General features: G+C 35.0%; 2 protein-coding genes across 3 annotated transcripts; one reads left to right on the top strand and one right to left on the bottom strand.

Moving 5' to 3' along the window:
* Positions 1-2,973: 2,973 nt before the first annotated feature.
* On the top strand, positions 2,974-7,288 carry LOC109112051 (E3 ubiquitin-protein ligase RNFT1). 2 transcript variants are annotated; one of them, XM_042765162.1, is made up of 9 exons: positions 2,974-3,114; positions 3,988-4,433; positions 4,522-4,598; positions 5,069-5,169; positions 5,732-5,885; positions 5,972-6,130; positions 6,210-6,275; positions 6,427-6,528; positions 6,743-7,288. In XM_042765162.1, the coding sequence occupies exons 2-9, from the start codon at positions 4,043-4,045 to the stop codon at positions 6,875-6,877; spliced, it is 1,185 nt and encodes a 394-aa protein (XP_042621096.1). In that variant the 5' UTR covers positions 2,974-3,114; positions 3,988-4,042; the 3' UTR covers positions 6,878-7,288. The 2 variants fall into 2 exon arrangements, with proteins under 2 accessions (XP_042621096.1, XP_018980616.2); XM_019125071.2 differs by lacking the exon at positions 2,974-3,114 and adding an exon at positions 3,372-3,574.
* Positions 7,289-8,456: 1,168 nt separating this feature from the next.
* LOC109112053 (ribosomal protein S6 kinase beta-1-like) lies at positions 8,457-23,036 on the bottom strand. The gene is made up of 15 exons (XM_042765164.1): positions 20,872-23,036; positions 19,944-19,987; positions 19,677-19,794; positions 18,771-18,839; positions 17,488-17,635; positions 17,312-17,369; positions 16,602-16,702; positions 16,384-16,474; positions 15,800-15,890; positions 13,459-13,566; positions 13,307-13,369; positions 13,136-13,213; positions 12,895-13,002; positions 11,768-11,880; positions 8,457-11,227 (listed from the first exon to the last, which is right to left on the bottom strand). Exons 1-15 carry the CDS (start codon positions 20,941-20,943, stop codon positions 10,966-10,968), a joined length of 1,524 nt encoding a protein of 507 aa, XP_042621098.1. The 5' UTR covers positions 20,944-23,036; the 3' UTR covers positions 8,457-10,965.
* Between the last annotated feature and the right edge of the window lie 393 nt (positions 23,037-23,429).

A 23,429-nucleotide genomic window follows, 5' to 3' on the forward strand; every position in this document is an offset into this window, starting at 1 on the left:
GCGCCATCTGCTGTCAGTAAAAGGACTATACTCTCTCAGAGGAGTTTGTTTTTAAACTGATATGCAGTACATTAAAAGTCAAATAGATAGTTTACGCGCTCATATTATATTTGTATTGAAATAAGACCGCAGGGAGAGACAGAGATATAAAAAAACGAGAGAGAGAGAGAGAGAGAGAGAGAGAGAGAGTTTGTCTGTCACTCCTCACTATATCCACATCCTACTCTTGATATGTCCATTCATATCTGACAGGTAGCAATTTATGTGTCAAGTTAAGCTCTATGAGCTACGCTTACTGTATTCACTCAGACGACAACTTCCAGCCTCCGTATTGAGTAACATGATTACATGGTAGTGAAGGAGAGGGGGTGACCTCATAAACCTTGTTTTGGGCTTGACTCCTTGAAGACTGGTGCAAAGAAAGAAAGAAAGAAAGAGATCATCTGAAGCCAAATATCATGCAACTCTTTACAGAAGTTTCATGAAGCTAAATTTAAGATTTTTAAAAACCTTTTTAAGGCCAAGTAAAAAAATAAAATAAAAAATAAAATAAAAAATAAAAATCAAGGAATGAATAAAAGAATGAAATAACTTTTACTGTATCTTCTGATCATACACAGCAAAAGTGATATTCTTCCTCAGTAATTTTGTCTTGTTTTCCAGTGCATATGCCTTAAGATTCTTAAAGCAAGACACTGAGGAAGAATTCATATTTTGCAATGCATTAAACATTTAATGCCATGACTTTATCTGCTTTGATTTTAAGGCCTTAAATTATGGGAGGTCAAATAAAAACTTTTGAAACATCCTTTTAAGGCCAGAAAAGGAAAACAAAATTTCAGTTAAGTAGATTGTACTGTTTAATTCAGTACAGTATATCACAGAGAAATATTTACCTTAAAACAACTGTTGGTATTTCTAGTGCCAGAAAATATCAGAGGATAGATTCCCCTGAGTTTATATTGAATAAGCAGCTCCTGCAAAACAAGACACACTCCCAGCTCAGTCACATTATCATAATTTAAATGTACAAGGTACTTGTGTTATTCCTCCACAAATTAAGCTGCATTATCCTAAAGCATCATTTAACATGCTCAGTTACACAGAATAACCCATACATTTAGATTAGTAGGAGGCTGTTATGAGTTTTTCAATTACATGATTATATCCTTGTCTGGACACAGTGTCTGTGTAAGTACAGTCTGGGGTAGATGGTTTTTAGACTGCTCACTGTTTACTAACCTTTGAGTGTAGATGTGAATGTCTCAGTGTCAGTAGTAATGGTATATAATAGCATCAAAATGTTTCATTAAAATCAAGAATTTAGCTTGACATGTCACCTTTTTGCAAAATCAGATATGAAGACTTTTACATGAATTTAAATGTTTACACAGTGTGATCCAAAAGTAAAAAAACACTACTGAAAATATAAAAATTGTACTTCTTTTTTTAATCTCAGTGTTTAAATTACTTATTATATTATCAGCACGAACAAAAGAATTTACCCAAATTTCTAGATCTCTCTCTCTCTCTCTCTCTCTCTTCCTGTTAAAATCCTACTTTCTGGGTTCAAATTTGATTTCCAATCTCACATATTCAATACAGACTCAGACTTTTGGACCCCACTGTATAGTTTCATGGAAAAAAAAAATTGAAGGGAAAATTGATCCAATTCTCCTGTACACAGAGGTCAAAGGGGCAAAATATGAAATATGGGGCAGAATGGGGCAAATCCATAAACATCAAAAGGTACAATTTCAATAATACAGCCAGAAAATGCCTACTAACCTCTTCTCAAATATTAATAATTAAATTAAGTTCTTCAAAATAAAAAAGCATCACATTTCTGCTTTTAAATATTCCATATTTGTACTTACAAGTTAGATTTTTTGTATTTTATTTCAGTTAACATTTATTTTATTCCAAGTAATGAAATTTTTTATATATTTTTTTTTTAGTTTTATTTTACTGTATTAACCTTGTTGTAAAAATCTACCAAATTGTCAGTATCTTCAATAAGGAACCAGGAGAAAAAAGGAGAGAGGATACATAAACATCAGTTATACAGAAAAATATATCATTTACATATTTAACATTTCCATAGGATATTAAATGCAATTTTAATACAGAAAATGTACTTGCAAGTAAGCAGCACCATTAAATTTTTTTCATGTGTTAAAAGTTAAATAAATAAGTTAAATAAATAAAAGTTTTTTTATGTGAAAATGTTAAAGGAGGAGCATAGCAACTTTTTAAATAGCTTTACTGTTAGACTTTGTCATCACATCACATCTATATACATTTACATTTTAATTTTTTTCAAGCACTGTAAAAAGAGGTTTGCCCTTTATGAACTTTCATTTATTCATGTGAAATTTACAGAAAAATAAAATAAAATTTATATTAAAACCAACATCTTAAAGAGTGATCTTTGATATAATAACCCAAAATCATGTTTATAAGATAAGGAAAATGTTTTTAAACTATTGTCAAAAATAAAAAACTTTAAATCATTCCAAAAATGATGGGTATGTTGGCATTGATTTTAAAAATCAATATCATTTTTACATTTTTCTTGAAATTCTTTTGTGGAATAAACTCTATTAATTAATTTATATGAGATTTCCTTAACCTTATTTGTAAGAAGGGATTTTTTTTTTTTTTTTTTTTTTTTTTTTTGCGGTAATAACCAAAATAGAGTCAAATTTACATTATTAAAGAGACTACTCCAGTAGAAAATAACAGCGTATTTAGTGTTATTTGATAAACACCAGAGTCGTTGAGAAACAGAGTTGCAACACTCCCATAGGCTTCCATAAAAACTGAGGAATGCGGAAGTAAAGCGTGTCATGGAACAGCCAATAGTTCCAAACAACCAAAAGTTCCAGCACTGAAACCCATTCATTTCAGTGCTTCTCTGGCAGGTTCTCTGTAGGCTAGGGAGGAAAGGGTGGGCCTATATGATTCAAAAGTTAAAGCAGTGGGACTCTGCCAGCAAAACAATCCAGCTGATGTTTCGATAGTGGAAAAAAGAAACAGATAACAATCACTGGGATGAGGGCACCTTGAGACATTATCAACCAACCAGAACATTAACAACAAACCTGAATTCAGGTGAGTTAAAGGGTTGCTTGCACTAAATACATCAAAGAGTCTCTCAGTCTCCTTAAAGGAAAGGTGTTGACACGTTCTGTCATTGTGCTTAACATCTTATTTTGTTTTTCAAAAAAAAAAAAAAAAAAACTCAATAATACGGGTTTGGAACAACATGAGGGTGAGTAAATAAATTTTTGTTTGCTTGTTTATTGTTGAACTGAGTTTATAGTTAAATTGGGCTTTTATTTTGAAAGCAAGAAAAAGCCTTATTGAGGACTTTTATTTTGCTTTGCAGCAGAGCCACGGGTTCCTTTATGGCTCCCGGAACAATGTCAAGCTGAAACTAAACTCCTTTAGCCGATAAGCTGTTTTGCTTATTATCTCTTTGAGTAATTTTGTTTTGATCGTTCAAACACCACCAAAGCCTGTAGAATGGAGATCGGTGATTTATCATGAAACTCCGCGCGCAGTATGACAGGTATTTATTTATTAATACCTTTACTCTTAAGAGCATTTTCAGTGCTTTAAAAAGAAAAACAGCAGCAATCTTGGATATAAACCGTTAGTGATTATATATTATCCATCATTTAATGCAGTTATGGCTATCGAATATGTTCTGTCTAACCCCGAAGTCTAGGTCAGTTCATATATGAGTTACATTATGCACTTGAATAATCATGTAAACAGATGTGTAACTAAGAATGATCACACTATCAAGAAAGGGAGCGCCGCAAGGATTTCCATTTTGGGTTGGCCATAAAAAGTTGGGGGTGGCCATAATTTTACAGTGGAGTAATAATAACATTATAATAAAACACCTTTATATTTACATGGAGTTTGTCTGTTTTATGTCTGTCTTCTGATGCATTGATTTGGTTTATTCTTCAACAGAGGAACATATAGCGAGTCCAGAAGAGCGTTTAAACTGAGGGATTCCCCTGATCCGATGCAAACCGATCCCAGCCCGCAGGGAGGGAACGGGCTGTCATTAACCCTGCAGCCGGAGCTGCTCGCCCGAATGCCTGGAGCTGGAAGTTCCAGCGGGCCGGAAACAGACGAGGATGTCCGGGTTCCTATAGGCAGCTCATCGGGGTCCACAAGCGGACGTGGCGCGACCTCGCGGAGGCTGAGAGCAGCGAGCCACAGCCACAGCCACTCCCATTCTCACGGACACACGCACAGCCACGAGAACGAGTCGGACAGCGGCGAGTCTGACCTGGAATCCGGAGAATCCAGCAGCTCATTATCAGAGCTGCGCTACCTCCTGCGCTGGCTCAAGAAAAGTCTTCCTTTCATCGTTATTCTCTGTGCGAAACTAGTCATCCAGCATGCCCTGGGTACGTGTTAGCTAGAACAGTTTATGCAGTGGTTATGATGTGTAAAGTCCATGTACCCTGTCACTCTTGTGTTGTTGTTTTTCTGTAGGTCTGGCTGTTGCAGTGGGTTTGTTTACCACCTTTATGTATGTCAACAAAAGCATTCAAACGCAAGTCTTTCTCCACGTAAGTCCACCATATTATTTCGTATTTACCATGGGAGTTAAAGATCAGTGCTTGTGAGTTCTTTAGTATGGTTATGGGTATATTTTTTTGAGGACACTAAGATTTTAGTTTTAGTTAATACTCTATCCCACGAGGAATTTGAATTAAATTGATCAGAAGTGACAGTAAATATATTTAGAATGTTTCAAAATATTTCTATTTTACGTAAATGCTGTAATTTGAGAAATGCTGAATTATTACAAATAATGACAATAGGAATGTTTGGACATGTAAACTGATATTTCCTACTGACACTAAAGCAAAAGATAGAATTAACTGGCTTAAAATCTCTTTTTGTTGTTGGTGAAAAAACTAATGGCCTAAAACTGTTGCGCAGTACTTTTTTATAGATATATACACACACACACGTATGTAAAAATATATATTGAATTTAATAATCTGAAGGCTCTTTTGTTTTCTCCTGTGTAAAGGACCGAAGGACAAAGTTGCATTGTGCCTGGCTCTTGCTGTTCCTCACATCCTCCAGTCTCCTCGTGTTCTACACTTTTCACACTCAGTCACTTTATCGCTGGTAAGTGCTTTACATTGTATTACCTAACCTCACTTCACCACAAACTGTAATGTAACCCTGGACCACAAAACCAGTCATATGGGTACATTTTTGTGAAATTGAGTTTTATGCATCACATGAAAGCTGAATAAATATGGGTTCCATTGATGTATGGTTTGTTAGGATAGGACAATATATAGCCGAGATACAACTATTTGAAAAACTGGAATCTCAGGGTCCTAAAAAATTTAATATTGAGAAAATCACCTTTAAAGTTGTCCAAATGAAGTCCTTAGCAATGCATATTATTAAAGATAATACATTTTTGATATATTTACGGTAGGAAATTTACAAAATATCTCCATGCAACATGATCTTTACTAAATATCATAATGAATTTAGGCATAAAAGAAAAATCGATAATTTTGACCCATATAATTTATTTTTGGTTATTGCTACAAATATACCCCAGCGACTTAAGACTGGTTTTGTGGTCCAGGGTCACAAATGACCAAATCTCTACTAATTGACACATACATACCATGTTTATCTAATTGGCTCTCTTTCTTTTTTCATCCCTCAGCCTCATTTTTGTCAATGCTACAATAGATTCGCACAACTTTTGGGAGGTTTTATGGTGCGTCGGTGTGACTAACTTCATTTTGAAGTTTTTCTTCATGGGGCTCAAGTGTCTAATTCTCCTCATCCCCTCCCCACTCATGACATACCGGCGAAGGGTGAGCATGATTCGTAACATTATTTAATTTGCTGTTTTGAATCAAAATGAACCTTAGATTCACCGTATCCATCCTGCTTTCCATAGGGTCAGTGGTACATGCTCATAGAAGAGGTGGGTCAGTTGTATCAGGTGATCGCTCCTGTCCCGCTTTGGTTTCGCTATCTGGTCAGCTACAAAGAGATGGACACCTCAGTGGGTCTGACTCTGGGAATCCTGCTAGCCTTGATCTACCTCATAATGAAGGTGCGCACAATAAGCTACTGTTTGAAACTAATACATTACTAGGACACATCAATCTGATCTTATTATGTTTCTGTTGTAGCTTTTGGCCTTGTATGGACTGTCAGGATCATTGCAAAAAACATTACGGACTTTTTTCAGTTCTGAGGTACGAAAGATTGCTTTTTACCTGTCCTGTGCTGCTCTCCTTATTTTGAAATATTTCTTGGTCGTGATCTGTAAGATAAATAGTGAAATTATACACAAAAGTCTTGTTTTCTATATATGCTGTAAAATGTTGTTCCTACCTGTCTGTAAAGGTGAACGGAGCTCCAGCCAGTCCTGCTCAGGTTAGAGAGGCAGGTGACATTTGTCCGATCTGTCAGGCCGATTTTAAGCAGCCTCGGTTCCTCGTGTGTCAGGTGAGAATGTGGTCCTTGAGTTTGACCTCCGATGTCAACCCCCCTTAAATCCCACATTCCCAGACTAAACCACAATGCTTCTTGAGGGCAAAATTTATTATAGAACTAATCTCAGCCCACATGAAAATGAAAGATTAGCAAATACAAATTAGTTACACATGTCACATAATGCATGTGCATAAATTTCATCAATTTACTGTTTGATTGTCTATAGCATATCTTCTGTGAGGAGTGCATCGCCCAGTGGCTTAACCAGGAGAGGACCTGCCCCCTGTGCCGCACTGTCATCACAGACAAGGTGCATAAGTGGAAAGATGGTGCAACATCAGCTTATTTTCAAATCTACTGAAATCTCACTGAAAGGATGGAGAGACAGTGTGCGACCAGCAGTGGATCCACAGAATATGGATTGTTTTCTCCTCTCAAACATCTCCATTGAGCAAACAGCACTTGTTATAAGACAAAAGGCTCTAGAAAAAGTTTGAGTTTTTTTTTTTAATATATATAGATATCTTGTCAAAAGGACAAATGATGTATTATTATTATTATTATTATTATTATTACTACTACTACTATTGTTGTTGCATTTGGAGCTCCCCTATTTTTTAGTGTTTATAATTTATATTCCTCTTTGTGTTTTTGCATGCCATTTCTGATTTTACTAATTAACTTCTGGGTGTAAGCAGAAGAATGGAGTGGAGACAAATGGATTTCTTCAAATTGTATTTGTGGAGAAAACAATAACAAACAAAAAAGCATAAATTTACTCCCTAAATCCAAAAAAACATCTGAATTTTTTTTTTTTTTTTTTTTAATTTTTCATAGATACTGGTCTTTTTGATCCTTAGTCAGATATTGTGGTTTTTGTAACTAAACTTTTCTTAAACATCTATGAATCCAATCATAAGGAGTTTTGAAAAATTCTGGATTTTGTGTTACATTTAAATTTATACAATATAGAAGTATTCTGGTTTCTTTAGTAATAATCTGAATGTGAGGTAATTGCACATGAACTATTGATTCATCAAATGATGTAGCATTAGAATTTTAGAACCATTTGAATTTTGTGACTGAACAACATACAATGGCTTTTGAATTATTAAAATGTTACTGTACCGGCTAAATGCATTTGTAATTTCAGGCCCTTCACAGATACATGGTATTTTTCTAATCATGTTGCACTTACATTGTAATAAACCAAAGCGTTGAATAAGAAATATCTATTTTAGTACCATCATACAGTATGCAGTTATAATTGTATTTTTATCCAGTATATTTGACCAAATAAATTTTTCAAACTGTTAAGAAGTATCACTGAAATACTTTGCTTGGGTTGCTCGGTAAATGCTCAAATTCAGCTTTATTGATTTTGTATAATTCACTAGAAGTTAAATTAAATTTTTTTTTTTAAATAAACACAAGCAATCACAAAACACCAGATTTGAAACAATCTCATGTCATTCTGTACTTTATATCCATTCATTTTTTAAACCAAACGTGGCACTGTCTAATAAACACAGCACTTCAAGCATTTGCATTTAAAATGCAAAATGAATCCTCATCTGCATCTCAATTCTTTTCACAGGCATTTTCTTTTCACTTTATAAATCAGGAAGTTTCAGAATTGGTTTCAATTCTAATGTAATTGAGTACTACAGATTTTCAAAATCAGGTTCAGGTCAACTTTTTTTTTAAATCGCAATTATACACCACATATTTTTATAAGGAACATACCATGAAGATAAACACACACACACACACACACAAAACAGACCATTAACACTTAGCACCAAGTTATGTCTTAATACTCCAACATGACTGCAAGAATCAGTGAAAGATGGTTTGAGAGGTTTTAAACCCATAGTCTAGTGATTATATGAACTGGGCTCATGGTCAATATCCAACTCATCAGACAATCACAAGTGATACATAACGCCATTTATGCAACATTACAGACCCCTCTCTCTCAGACAGCATTGCATAGAATAAATGGTCAATATTTGTGTACGCAAAGGCAAAATTCACATATGAAGCCATTACGGGCTGTTAACCGCCACAGCACAGCAGGCTGTTGTTTATCAGTAGGCACTGTATCTGACAGCTTAAGATATTCACAATCATGCTTCCTGTGCATAGTGAGTACAGCCAATTATTGGCTTGATGGAAACTGCTGCAAAGTCCAGACAGTTCAATCAGAGCAATGGCCTCCTAATGTCCAACCACAATTACAATCTACATTACAGAAATTAAGAGTTTGAGGATTGAGGTTAACATCACATTCAATCAGTGAGTTACAATGTCACAACGGAACAATGTTCTCAAGCAGAAAACAAGCCTATTTTACATTACCATGGGAAAAAAAGTGTGCCAATCAGAAATTGTTTAAATGTGGTCACACAGACGCAATTGCAGCCTCACACGCAGATGTTCATTGATAACAATAACACAGGAATGCCTGTGAAACACGATACATGAAACCACCCGTGATGACTTTGTCTAAATAACCCCTGCTTTACATATACAGCAAATCTTAACAAGATGCAGATTCGGTGTTCACCAGTTCAAGGAGTCACATCATCATAAATATTGAATCTATAAGAACTATAATACAAGGAAAGAGCACCAATATTCATGAAGAATCATGTTTATGTACAGCAATGAAATAGATACTGATTTTTTTTGTTTATTTTTATTTTATTTTCTACTTTATTACTCTTCCATCATTCTGGATTCATCTAGAATAGAGATCTTCTTTTACCTTAACCACATATATCCAAGCTTATTTAGTCAAAATTCAATAGAACGATAAATAATCAAGTGGTTTTCCCTTCATCTGGTGCACAGTGCACTTCATGAAAACATACTTAAAATCCCAACATTTTTAATGTCCTTGAGATTAATAAAATTACTTTGACCCCAACACCATTATAGAAAGAAGAACTAAAAAATAAAATTTAAAGAGGTTGGCATGTCTTTGTGTTCATGAAACTAATCAGGCTAAATCCAGAACAGCATTCTTGACTATAAAGAATAAATAATTTGCATAGTTTAGAAAACTATATGGCACCTGAAAAATAAATAGTTAAAAAAAAAAAAAAAAAAATCAAATCACATTCAGGGAAAAAAACAATTACTGATAGGGGAAGTGTTAAGGAAATTATTTCAATACTCATTTTGCTCTTTAGGGTGAAAAGTAAAATTAAATAAACATTCTGTTTAAAATCAATAGTTGTCACAGATGGGTGACAGCATATCAGTATTAATGGTATTTGTGGTTGTGGTTTAGAAATAAGTAACTGTATTCTGGATTAAGAGGATTTATCCAGTTTTATCCAGTAATCTAGTATTTTTAATTTTCTTTGGTCAGACAGTTTGGTTGAAAAATAGCTTGTTACTGTCAAAAAGAAAAACGCAGGTAGATTCATACCTGAATGTATGAATATGAAATGTAATCAAGAACAAACCAAAACAAGAGAATAATTTCTTGAAATCATCTAATACTGTCTCATGAACTTACAGCAAATGAATTTACATGGGAAAAAAAAATCAGCTTATATTTTTCAGCTTATATATTTTTTTTACTTCATAGTTTATAACTATACATAACTATACTTCATAGTTTAGCATTGGTAGGTAATGCTAAAACGACTGTAGATCTCCAAGTGCCCTACACCTGTGATTCTAGGAGTCTAAACAACTATTGATGAATTAGGAATCAAATACATCATAAATCAGACAGATTCATCAACATGTAGACCTTAATCTTCTCTCGCCATTTTAAAAAGACAATCCACCTAACAATTAAAATTCTGTCATCATTTACCCTCATGTTGTTTCAAACCTGGATGACTTTCTGTTCTTCTGTGAAACACAAAAGAAGACATTTTGAAGCATAATTCAGTTGCTTTTGCCCACATAATGAAAGTCAATCGGGCTTAAAAAAAAAAAAAAAAAAAAAAAACGCTGAGAAAATCATCTTTTGTGTTCCACAGAAAAAAGAAAGCAAGTTATACAGGTTTGGAATGACATAAGGGTGAATACATGACAGAATTGATATTTTTTGGGTGAACTATCCATTTTAATACTGTTACAGCTATCCCAACATCATACAGTCAAGCAAAACACAATAAGTGACTCAAACTCAACTTCAAATATACAGAAGATACTACGAATTCTCCCTCACATTTTGCATGAGCATGGTGTATAAAAGATAAAGTGGGAAATTCATGCTCAGAGTCGCCTAAAGTGTAAGGTGGTCTTTCTTTTTCATAGCAAGCAGCAGACCACCTCGCCATGGTGCAAGCAGAGAGAGGACAAGCTCTGCATGCTTGCATGAAGTACACGAATGCTGCAAGTGTTTAAGTGACAGAAATTGGGTGCAGAAAGGCCTTTTGGGTAATTTGATAAATTCCTAAAGTACAAAACTTAAGACACTCATCAATGATTCATCCTCAGATTCTTGGGTCTCCTGCCGCCCGCTGGGTGAGCTGGTTTCACGAAGGACCCCGTGTTGGATCCCAGTGGTTTTTTGATGGGGAGAGGGGCTGACACCTCCATGTTGCTGCTTATGTCCATCTGCTCAACATTAGACACTTCCATGGGCATATCAGTGGGCGGCAGGAGAGAGGGGGTGGTTGTGGGCACTTCTGGGAAGGGTGGGCCCCGAGACCAACCGTCTTCCCCTTCAGCCTTCAAAGGGCTGTAAAATGCAAGTATGGCATCATGGGTTACGGATCTCGATTCATGTTAAGTTACAAACGAAAAACCAGGATAAACATGACATGTTACAGCATGTACACAACCTTGGATTTAAAGGCCAAATAAATGAAATCAATGTCATTCCCTACAAAATCACAGGGCTGGGAATCAATACACATATATATATATATATATATATATATATATATATATATACATATATATATATATATATATATATATATATATATATATATACACCAACACACACATAGAGGATGTAGTAAGGCATTTTCACCTACTTTTTGGATACTATTAATACTACTCTTTTCACATACTGTTTTTCACCTGCTATATAGTATGGAAGTAGGCATATTCGGACACAGCATGTGAGATTATTTTTAATTATTCTTTCTTAACATTAATGTTTCTTGGAATGCAGACAGAGATTAATCTGGGGGGAAAAAAAAAATCTGTATTTTTTTACCCATCCCTACAAGATCATAAAACTGCAAATCTCAGTGGAATGAGAAAACATTACCTCACTGGTGTTCTTGGGCTTCCCAGAAGCTTGCGAGGTGAACGGGATTTTGGCTCAAAAGTGAACTTCTCGTTGATGTTTTCGAGCACAGATGGAGCGATGTACGTAAAGCCCTGAGGAGAGACAACATCCGAGAAGAGATTAAATGGAAAAAAAAAAAAAGTTTGGGTAGACAAAATAAAAGGGAAAAAAAGGAAAAACATTGATGAGTGTAGAGGATGTGCAATTATGATAAACCAAAAAAAGAACATGTCACGCAAAGAGCTGGAAAAAACAGTTAAACTAATAATACAGACCAGATGAGAGATATTATCCCTTTCTCGTAAGTTTGTCTACAAAAAGAACTAATTTACAACACACTTACAACGTAGATCGGGAGTCAGAAACTAATCTCATACACATTCTTGAGTGCGCTACACAACATGCTGATGATAATTAAGATCAAATGGTGTATAAACAAATGTTGAGGCTTCAGTCGGGTTCTTGTTATGTTTGGGCTCTGGTGTCACATACAACAAGGCCTTGGAGGTGCATAATATTACTCTATTTGTCTGAAGAACAATTTTATTATAAAAATTTGTTTAATATTTTATTTATTTATCTACACAACCATTCAAAAGTTTGGGGTTGGTAAGTTTTTTTTTTATAGAAGATTTCTATTGCAAATAAATGCTGTATGTTTGAAAATTCAGCTTTGCCATCACAGGAATAAATCACAGTTGAAAATATATTTAAATATAAAATAGTTTTAAATAGTAATAACATTTCACAATATTACTATTTTACTATTATATTACTATTTTTTTAAATAAATGCAGCCTTAGTGAGCATAAAATCTTCTTTTAAAAACAAAAATCCTACAACTCCTGAATGATAGCATATACAAAATAGTACCCTATAATATCAGTAGCCCATAATATTGGTAATATCAGACTTGTAATATTTTCTATTTATGTTATTGGCTAATAAACATTACAAAAAAAAGTTTATTATCGATGCACTTTGGATAAATGTAATGCAGTTGGAGTCCTCATAGCAGTATAGTGTTTGTGCAAAGACCATACAGTATATTAAAAGAGTACAGAGATAAATTTAGCCCTAAAAAGTGACCAGGACAACAAACTGACCAGGAAGACTTGGTTGGCGCTTTCGCTGAGTGTCGAGTCGTCGGGACTGTCTACAGGAGTCTGACTAGTGAACTTGGAGTCAAACTGGCTAACATCATCTGCTGATTGCTGCAGAAATAGAGATTTGTGAGGAGTTATTATCATATACCACATCATGAGCTCTATAATAATAACACTAAACACCCAATAAGAGAGAGACAAACAGTTCACTGAGCAGTGACAGAAAACACTCATCTCATACCAAAAAAGGCTTAAAGGGAGGTTCAACTTTAAAAGCCAGCAGATCATCCCAGTTCATGTGTCTGAAGAAGGAGTGGGCCTAAAAAATAAAATATATAAAACTCCACAATATATGTATATGTAATCTCCAGCTTTTATTATAATGGGTTCACCATATCATAAGGCCAGATACCTGGACATCTAAAGCATCTCTAGGACCTGCTCCCATCCTCGTTGATGCATTTCTTCTCAGCAGCTGAGTGCGAAACATACATACACAACATACATTAAGCAACGGGAGAATTCCACAGTGGAATGAAAGCTGTTTGACCTTAAGACCTTTACCTTTTTCAGAAGGTCCCGTGCTTCTTGGGTGAGGTAAGGTGGAAGGTTCAGTTTGCACTTTAGGATTTTGTCTATGGTTTTTTTCCGATTCTCTGCGGTGAATGGGGGCTGGAGGTGAAAGTTAAGAGGTTAGAGAGCAGTCTGGGTAAGCTTGGATTTTACTCTGTGCACAAATTCAAAAGAAACTTGATATCTTCACAATAATGCTTTCTTGTTTTAAGTCCGCCTAGAAAAGTGGAAGGTGTTTGGTAGGAGCAACTCTGTATTAATGCCAATAGTTGTGGAATTAAATGTCAAACAACCACATACAAATACAAAGATAATGTAGTGTAGGTTTCAGTTTTTATCTACATTCATTTACATTAATAAACTGTTCAAATAAGGTTCCATCATTGTTATTTTTGGGTTCACACAATCAAAACAAGTGTCTAAAGAGTTCACAAACTAGGTCAACAGAATCTCTGTCTAGCAAAATCTCTATCAATAGAGCACCTCATCAGAGATTATCAATAGTGAATTCTCACATGTGTTTGTAAGTCTTATCCAGTTCTAGCGATAAGACTTGAGGTCTGTCCACGGTTACACTTTATTTCAAAAGTCCACTTCGAAAGACATTCTACTAACTGTAAGTAACTTTGCAACTAGATGTCAACTAACTCTCATTAGAGCATTTGAAGACTGTTAGGTTAAGGTTAGTAGAATAAGTTGCCGCACTTGCAAAGTTACTTATAATCAGTAGAACATCTGCTGAGTGCCCATCAAAATAAAGCAGATATTAAGCAGACAGTCTACTAATACTCTAATGACTGCTAGTTGACATGTAGGAGAAGAATGCCTAAAGTGGACTATCAAAATTAAGTGTTAACCTGTCCTCTGTGTAATTATCTGAAAGCTAAAGTTGATCATGAATGGCAGGAGGTTTATGAGGAGGTTTTTTCACAATATTATTGTTTTTACTGTATTGATCAAATAAATGCAGCCTTGATAAGCATGAAAGCCTTCTTTCATAAACATTTACTTCAAACTGTTCCGAACAGTAGTGTATTTATAAGTGGTCGACTAATATTGTTTTGTTGACAGCCGATGCCTATATTTTAGAGAGTAGAGTGGCTGAATACATTTTTATTTATTTTAATTAATATTTAAGAAATCTGAAATAATTTGAAAATGAATAAAAAAATAAATGTGTCAAATAAACACACTTATACTTTAGATGACAGCTTCTTGATTCTGTAATCCTATTCACAAATAAAGAAATATTTTTAAAAAATACATAAATAAGAAAGAAGTAAACACTTATCTTGGAAGTTTGTGTGCATTGGGAATCATATTTTTTCAAATAAAGCCAAGGTAACACTCATTTAACATACAGCACACAGTGAAAATGACATGAATATGACAGTGGGGAAATAAATAAAGAACAACATAGTTTGTAATCACGAGTTTAAAGTTTGTAGATTGTACATCTCCAGTGAAGCTGAACTGTCCACATTCAACTGACTATATACACGACCAGCGTTCTTTAGAACTTCTGCATAAAGATAAGCCAACTCGTAAACTTCCAGTGAAACATCATTTGATGTTGTGGTATATATAGGTAGAGACTCTTGAGACCCTCACAAAAAACTCTCCTGTCTCGTTTTTGTCAGAAACTGAGAAACTAAATAATTGCAACAACATAATTAATGACAAACTCTGAAGTCACCGGCCCTCCAGGAGACCCCTGGTTTAGGCTAACGTTGGCTAGCTAGTGATGCTATCTCGTAAACGACATCATAATGGTATTCTTGATTATCAATAACTTACTATCACAGTCATGAACACATTTTTTAAACACTTATAATATTTTAAAGCCTTTATTATCTCCCAACTTCACAGCTGTGCAGTAAAATTCATTTTAAAGATTCACTTTTCATTCATGAAGATGACATGACAAATAAGCCAAAAATGTGTCTCCTGGCAGAAAACAAGACTTTTAAGATGAAAATGATGTGAAATTACCATTATAACCAGTAGATGGCAGCAGAGGATCAATTATTAGCTCAGCTATATAAAGTATAGCAAGTGTAGGAAGTCACTGTTACTGCTGTAGTTTTGTTACTCTGAATTTAGTCTGAATCACTTAATGCACAGGTCTATTTTTGACATCGGCTTGTCAGATGTTTTGTGCCTTCATACAGTTATCATTGTCAATTATAGCAATGACTCACGGCACAATTTAGCAGACTCAATCGCATAATTTTAATATACAGCTTATTGACCCAATCTGTTTCTAACTTCATGTAAAACATTAATGGAGAAGCAAGATATCTGAGAGGAGATTGAGGCCATGGACACTCACAGCTCCTGTTAGCATGTCATACATCAGGGCTCCCAGACTCCACCAATCCACAGCTCGGTTATGGCCGCTTCTCATGAGGATTTCTGGTGCCCTGAAAAAGGGAGAGGACAAGAGAAACAAAGAGAGAAAGACAGAATGAATGAGTGAAGAGAGAAAATGCCAGCACACCAACCATTTTTTGTGCTGCTGACTTTTTTACTTTGACCTAACTGACACCAGAGGCCCCAAATAAGCCTTCAGCTGACATGACTGATGGAGGCTCTGACCTCCATGAACTGCTCTGTATGAACATTTAAGAGGCCACATCATCGAAAACATGATTTTTCTTGCTCTTTTAAAACTCAAGTTCAAGTTGTAGCCTACACAGACCATTTATTTGAGAAAAAAAAAATGCAAAAACAGGCTGCTCGGAAATTGATGTCACAACCATGAGCACATTAAAATAAACAAACATCATCAATATTTAATATTCAGCAACTCGGCCAATTCTGCTGCTAGGTTTTTACACTGGCCATTTACATCTAGAAGTTACATGAGCATAAAAAAGATTGGTTAATTGGGTGAAAATGTGACTTTGTACATACATGTACTCTATGGTTCCACAGAAGGTGTGTGTGACGGTACCGTCGTGGATCGACTCCTTACAGAGTCCAAAGTCTGTCAGCTTCACATGACCTGAGATGAGAATGAAATGAGCACATCCAGAGGAGAACAGTCTTTATGGAACACGTAGTAGTGCATGTCTGAGGACTATCTGGGATAAAAGGACAGAGATGAGTGTGTGTGTGTGTGTGTTTATTACCAATGTTACTGAGCATGATGTTCTCTGGCTTCAGATCTCTGTAGATAATGCCTTTCTGATGAAGGTGACCCAACGCCATGGAAATCTCTGCCAGGTAAAAGCTAGAAGTAAATAAAATTATAAATAAATAAATGGAAATTAAAAATTGAAATGCTTTCACAATCCACTGATTTGTAATTTTTTTAAACAAATCGTTCACCCCAAAATGAAGAATTGTATAATAATGTTTTTATCACACTCATGTATATTTTAATCATGTATATTCTTATTTTTATATCTATTTTCCCCCCATTTTTTATATATTATTTCCCCATACATATTAGGATTCAAACAAATCATAATATATAGTGCTTCAGTCATATAGACCGCTTTTAAGGTGATTTATTTATTTTTGTAGCTTAACACCATGAATTGTCATCGTATGATAAAGACCTATGTACACTCTCATTAAAGTATTTAAAAATAATTAAATATGTAGGAGTTTAAAAAAACAACATTTTAACCAATTTTAAATATTTGGTCCATCAAACCATCAATTCAGCATTTGGGTTGGTTGTACAAACTACATTTGTGAAGCCAACGAATTGTGAAAGCCTCCCACACAAGATGAACGTTTACACAAAACAGAGGTGTTTCATCCAGATAGCAGACAGGTCATCTTGACATGGGAATGACCTATATCCTGATTAGACTGATAAAGCTCCATTTACCATGCTGTGTCCTCCAAAAAGATCCCCTCCCTCTCCAGCTGCATGAACAGCTCTCCACCTGTTACAGAAACATAAACTTGATTTCAGATACATTCTCTTAAACATGTCTTGTTTCAATTTTTTTCTCTAAACCAAAACTACTGATTAAAAAGCACCATCAGCTGTTTTGAACTCACCGCTTAGGTACTCCAGTATGAGGTAAAGTTTGCCTCCTGTCTGAAAGGCGTATATGAGGTCCACAATGAAGGGATGCTTAACTTCCTCTAGAATGCTCCTCTCTGCTTTAGTATGAGCGGTGTCCTTTGCATTGCGAACAATCATGGCCTGTTAAATAAGACAAAAGCAACAGAATATATTAAAAAATGTTGTGTTTTTATGTAATGTCAAGCAAGCACACAAGCACTGCCTGTACATCTTCCTGTGAACATCTATGCACTGGAGGGTTGTAACACCCCTAATCACAGCAGTGAACTCATCAGGCTGGGGTCATTAATGCTTTTATTGTTGTTACAATAAACAGACGTGTGCAAATCTAATTTGGCAATGGAATCCGGAGCATTTCAATCATGCAAACCACAGAGAACAATGCAGAATCAGTCTCAAAATGATTAAACTGCGTCCATGGCCTCAGTACACAGCCATCGCTTGCTCTTCTTCTGTTCTAGAGTGGTTTAAACAGGGTTCCTACACATTTTCAAAACTCCAGACTCAAATTTCCAAATCTCTAAGTAGATTTTCAGACCATCTTTAACATAAATGGTTCATAGATCTTTATTTTCAGCTTTAAATTTGGTATACAGTACAGTCATCTGTAAATATTTTTATTTTCTCAGGGGTATATTTATTGATTTTCTTAAAGTGACAACATATAGAGCCCCTACACCGCGAAATGAGCTTAGTGTGCATTGTCCTATATGCTAAGTTAAATGGTACAATGAAGAGTACACTAAGTAAGTATTGATAAGAACAGAGCCACATTCTGTTGGTATGCAAATCTGGCCAGCTGAGATTGCATCATATTGTGACCACATCATATCTTTCTAGCAAGTTGATAGATGACCAAATCTGCCACTCATCCGTGGTCTTGCCAAAATAGACCCTGTGAAGCATGCTATTATTATAAGCCCTTGTATCTAAATATGTTAAACTAACTAAGCATTTTGAGCAAAGTAAAATTCCTCATATTGAATGCTACTGTGTGTTTCTGTTATGCTCTACTTGTTTGCAGATCATAAAATAATGGATTCTACTATTAATCCATTTTATTAGCTATTGTGAAAAGGTAAAACACACTAAAACTAAACAAACAATTAAACAATCATTACTAAAACTGTTTATAGGTAATGATGAAACATTCCTTAAACATTATTGACAAGTCTGCAGCAAACCACACCATGATGGAACACCAATACTGATTTTCAGAGAAAGATCAATTGTTGTGAATTTTGGGGGGCCATACCTTTTTCAAGACCTTCATGGCAAATATCTTCCCAGAATCTGCCCCAGTTACCTTGCGAACTTGAAAAACCTGTTTGTTAAACAGAAAAGCACTGTTAAAGTGCCCCTATTATGCCATTTCGAATATTGCCTTTCATGCAGTGTGTAATGTAGCTATTACATGTGAATGTAAACAATCTGCAAAATACAGAACTATGGCAACGGGCATATCGTTTTCGACAGAGAAGAGCAGAGTTGGCTCACGGAAGGGAGGGGTTTAGAGAGACTGAATCTTAGAACTGCTTCGAACGAATCGTTTGAGAATCGTTGAAAAATGAGGGGAGATTAAATACATATTTTGAGAAAACGAAAGCGTTTTTTGACCTTGCGTGCATTTAAAACTATTTAAGGAGAGTCCCAAAACAATATTAGAAACCCTAAAATGGCATAATGGGGCACTTTAACATACAAAAGTTGAAGGTCTGATAAACATGGCATGGTGAGATCTACAATAAAAATCTGCACATGAAAACTAAAAGCATTAAGAGAAAAAAAAAGAATAGACACTATTTAACAAGGATGCATTAAGTTGATCAAAAGTGACAGTTATGATATTTACAGTGTTACGAAAGATTTTTATGAAAGCAGCACAATTATTTGCTGAAAATTCAGCAAATTGCAAATATTTTAAATGACATTTTAAACTATATCAAATACAAAACATTTACTTTAAATTATAATAATATATCACAATGTTACTCAATTTTTTCTAATCAAATAAATGCAGCATAAGAAGCTTCTTTCAAAAACTCTTTCTGACCCCAAACTTTTGAACAGTAGTGTACATTATTTTAAAGCCCATATTATGTGTTGAAACTACACCGCATGCAGGGAGGAAACACTGGGTAGCACTGCTAGTCTTGCTTACCTTTCCATATCCTCCTTTACCCAAAACACGAAGCAACTCAAAACATTCTGGACGAATCTGCTCTGTGCCTCGATTCACACTATTCTCAGAGATTTCGAACTTCTCGCAGTCTTCCATACTGCTCCAAAACATCAACATTTACATACATTTAGCATAAAATATCAACATTTTAATCAAAGAGAAGACATTTCACTTCTAAATTAAAATGACATCATCATATTTACACAAATATAATTATGTTTGACTGTCAATTTTTGACATACTCACAATTCAAAGCCACTGCACTGGTCCAGGCATTCATTGCTCTTGGCCTGTGCACAGAAACAAACTTTTGGTGTTTATGGTAGGTTTACAGAGTGTTTGAGCCGTGGACTGCAGTGTTTTGTATCCCTGCAGCTTTTCCACCAAATGCACAGTGTGCATTAACACTCAGTCTACAGCAGTGACTGATGCACACTGGCTCTTCTCCATCAAGCGGAGTATCAAGGTCACTGATCACATTACAAGACCCAGTCTAACAAAAGACAGTGTCAGACCAATGCAAGCTGGACCTACAGATGATTTTATTTTATTTTGAGAACTTCTGCCAAACTTTTGAACACTACACATCAAAAGTCTATTTTGCTTTCAGTGATATAAAAAAATTAACTGCAGCTGAAATGTTTTAAAAGTTAATATCTCTCATATTTAGTATGATTCTGAAGTCTGTTTAGTCATAAAAGTTTGACAGTCTATTAAAACAGACATCTTTATACACCTGGAGTGATGCTAGGTATCCAAATATGCAGTTTAAGCAGGAAGATGTCTTTCTAGCTGGTCATTCTAAAACATTATCTAAAAACTACATAATATATACAAAAAAATAAAATCCATCTAACAAAACACCAATAAAAACTCCAAAACCATTTTAAAACATAAAACATCCACCTATAATAGTGGCATTGCCATGTTTTGTCATATATCATGGTAAGTACTTTCTATCCTCTGTAAAACATTTTAAACCATGTAAAATCATACATTATCATGGTAAATATTAAAGTACCGTGGTATTGTCATCTAATAGTTTACTACAGTACAGCCATGGTACTTTCATGCCGTGTTTCTGAAGCGAGTAAGGTGCACCGGATTGATCCTCGGGCCGGTCCAGGCGATGCGGAAAATCTGAAACCGAGCCGGTTACCGGTTAGTTACATACCCCGTCGGCGAGCTCCTCGTCTGACACGTTGTCCTCCGGCGGGTCCAAGTCGATATCAAAAACACCAGCCATGGTCACAGTCTCTTTACACACTCCAATACCGGTATAACAATGAATACGGACACCTCATGGTCCCGCCGCCATAACCAGCTCCGGTACGCTACGTATCCCTACAGAGATTAACCTCCGGTAACAGTTAAACGATAAACACAGCGAACAGCGAATTTCACAGACCGTCAGTGCGCATGCTCCAGAAGGTGTAAAAAAACTGTCAACAACTGAATTAACGTTTTTGTTTAGTTAAACGAATATTTTTGATTTTACTCCGGAAGGTTGTAGCTGAGGTAAGTGGGTGTACTGATACAGAAACACGTCACTCTGTGTATGGGAAGCTGATTTTTACTTGTAGTACCGCCGCATTGCCAATAGGTGTCGACAAAAGACCTGCCAATGTTTTGCTTCTGTCAAGAGCTTCTACATTCGTGCTGTTAACCCTCGCGGATAAAGCAACTGCATAATCAGTGCTTGATTTATTTAATAATAATGATAAAAAAAACGTAGTTTCTTCCCTCTTCTGGATTAATATTTTTTCCCTCCAAGTTGTACACAAAAAAAGTCAACAATATTTCATTCTTTCTACTTTGAAGGTTTGCATTTAATTTAATGTTGTTTGCCGTTTCTTTTTATATTTTTTTCCAAAGTATTTTTTTTTCAGTATACACTTATATTTATATTTCGGTAAATGGTATCATTCAAATATTTTGTGTTACTTGAGCATATTTGATTTGGTGTAGAATATAGCCGAACTGTATGTGTATTACTGTTCAGGTTTGGGAAGAGATCGATGTAAGAGAAAAGTTCAGTCCTTTAGCCACTATTTGATTATTCATGAAGTGTAATTCTGTTTAAACCTTTTATCCTGTTCTACACTGTTACTTAACGTTCAAAAGTCAGTGAGCTGGCTAAAAGGGTTGACTGGAAGAAAGATGCAAGCTCACACTATACATTGTTACAAAGTGCTGGGTAGCCACAATTCTCTGTTCCCCATGAATGGATCACAATGGGCACTTTGTGTGTCACATATGCTTTAAGCAGGAAGAAAAAAAAAACAATATGCAAATTATAGTTACAGGGATTTTCCAAAGTTGTATGCTTTTGAAAAAGAGGTATAAACCCATTCATACTTTACACAACCTGACACAAAACAATGCATGTATGCTGTTGATATGACTGATATAATAAATCAAGCTATGTGAAGCTTAATTGTTTGTTATAAAAATGGGTCTCTTGTTGTAGACACAGATTCTCTGTTCCAAAAAATAAAATAAAAAATATGTAGGCTACCTGTTGAGAATGAGAGCAGGAAGCTAACAGTTTATTAGACTCTCTGTTCTTCTGTTAGTTTTAATAATGATTCATACCTGTGGGTTTCAGGACAGATACCCAGCATCTGCGTCAGGTAAGGTCAAGTAATGTTTACACCTGTTTCTGAGTCAGCTTGGGTGTGCCAGTGTTGTCCAGTTCGGTGACAGCACATCATTGATTCATGTGATGGGTTAAAGCCCCTGACTCACCTGGACTTTAACAGACTAATTATAAATTCACTTGGTATTGAGAGCCGAAACTGTATATTAACTGTTATACTGTAATAGTTTTACCCTCACCCAGATTTTTTTAAGATGTCTCAAATGATCATTAACATTTTCTTAATTATATAGATTATTGTCACAAAACACAAAAACGTGAGGACACTTTAATTTAGGCCTACAAAACTGTTAATATGCATTTTTTTAAATACTGAATGTTCACCTGTGCCCCCTACTGGTTGCTAAAGGTAGTGCACAGTATGCGTGCACGTTGAAAATCTAACTAAATCCTCAAAAGTTTGGTCACATGCCAAGCAAAAACACCTGACCTGATTGTGCAACCTGCACAAAGATTGGTCATAAGATGGAGGATGGTTATTAAGAAACTACAACTGAACATGTCAAGCCTTATTTGAATATTAAAACCTGTTTGAACGAGGGATTTGCATGATGGCGAACCCTCAGGCTCTTAACTGTATTGGGCGTGATCGTTCCTGAATTAATCACATCATTCTGTCATTCTGACAGGATGAATATGATATTATACATGATATAATACAATACACATATTTTCAGAGTCGTTTTTTTTTTAATTGCTTCTTATGAGGCATAAAGGAATGTCAATTGCAGTATTTATTACTGCAGCTTCAGACTGTTTAAACATTTCTAAAAATGTTATCTTTATTTTCATATATATATATATATATATATATATATATATATATATATATATATATATATATATATATATATATATATATTAGATTTTATTTAAACTGCTCAAATTTTACATTAAATATTTAACTTAAAAAAATTATCTTAACTTTAAATTTCTGAAGCTTGCAGAAATCACATTTCATTTCCTGCAATTACGGTTGCATGATGTATTGCTCTGAATTAAAATAATTTTGATGTGAGAAAAACACAAAACTCAAATAACAAAACAAATAACTGCCCTTATTTAATAACTTA

Source organism: Cyprinus carpio, chromosome A10, assembly GCF_018340385.1.
Source record: "Cyprinus carpio isolate SPL01 chromosome A10, ASM1834038v1, whole genome shotgun sequence".
In the NCBI taxonomy this organism is placed as follows: Eukaryota; Metazoa; Chordata; class Actinopteri; order Cypriniformes; family Cyprinidae; genus Cyprinus; species Cyprinus carpio.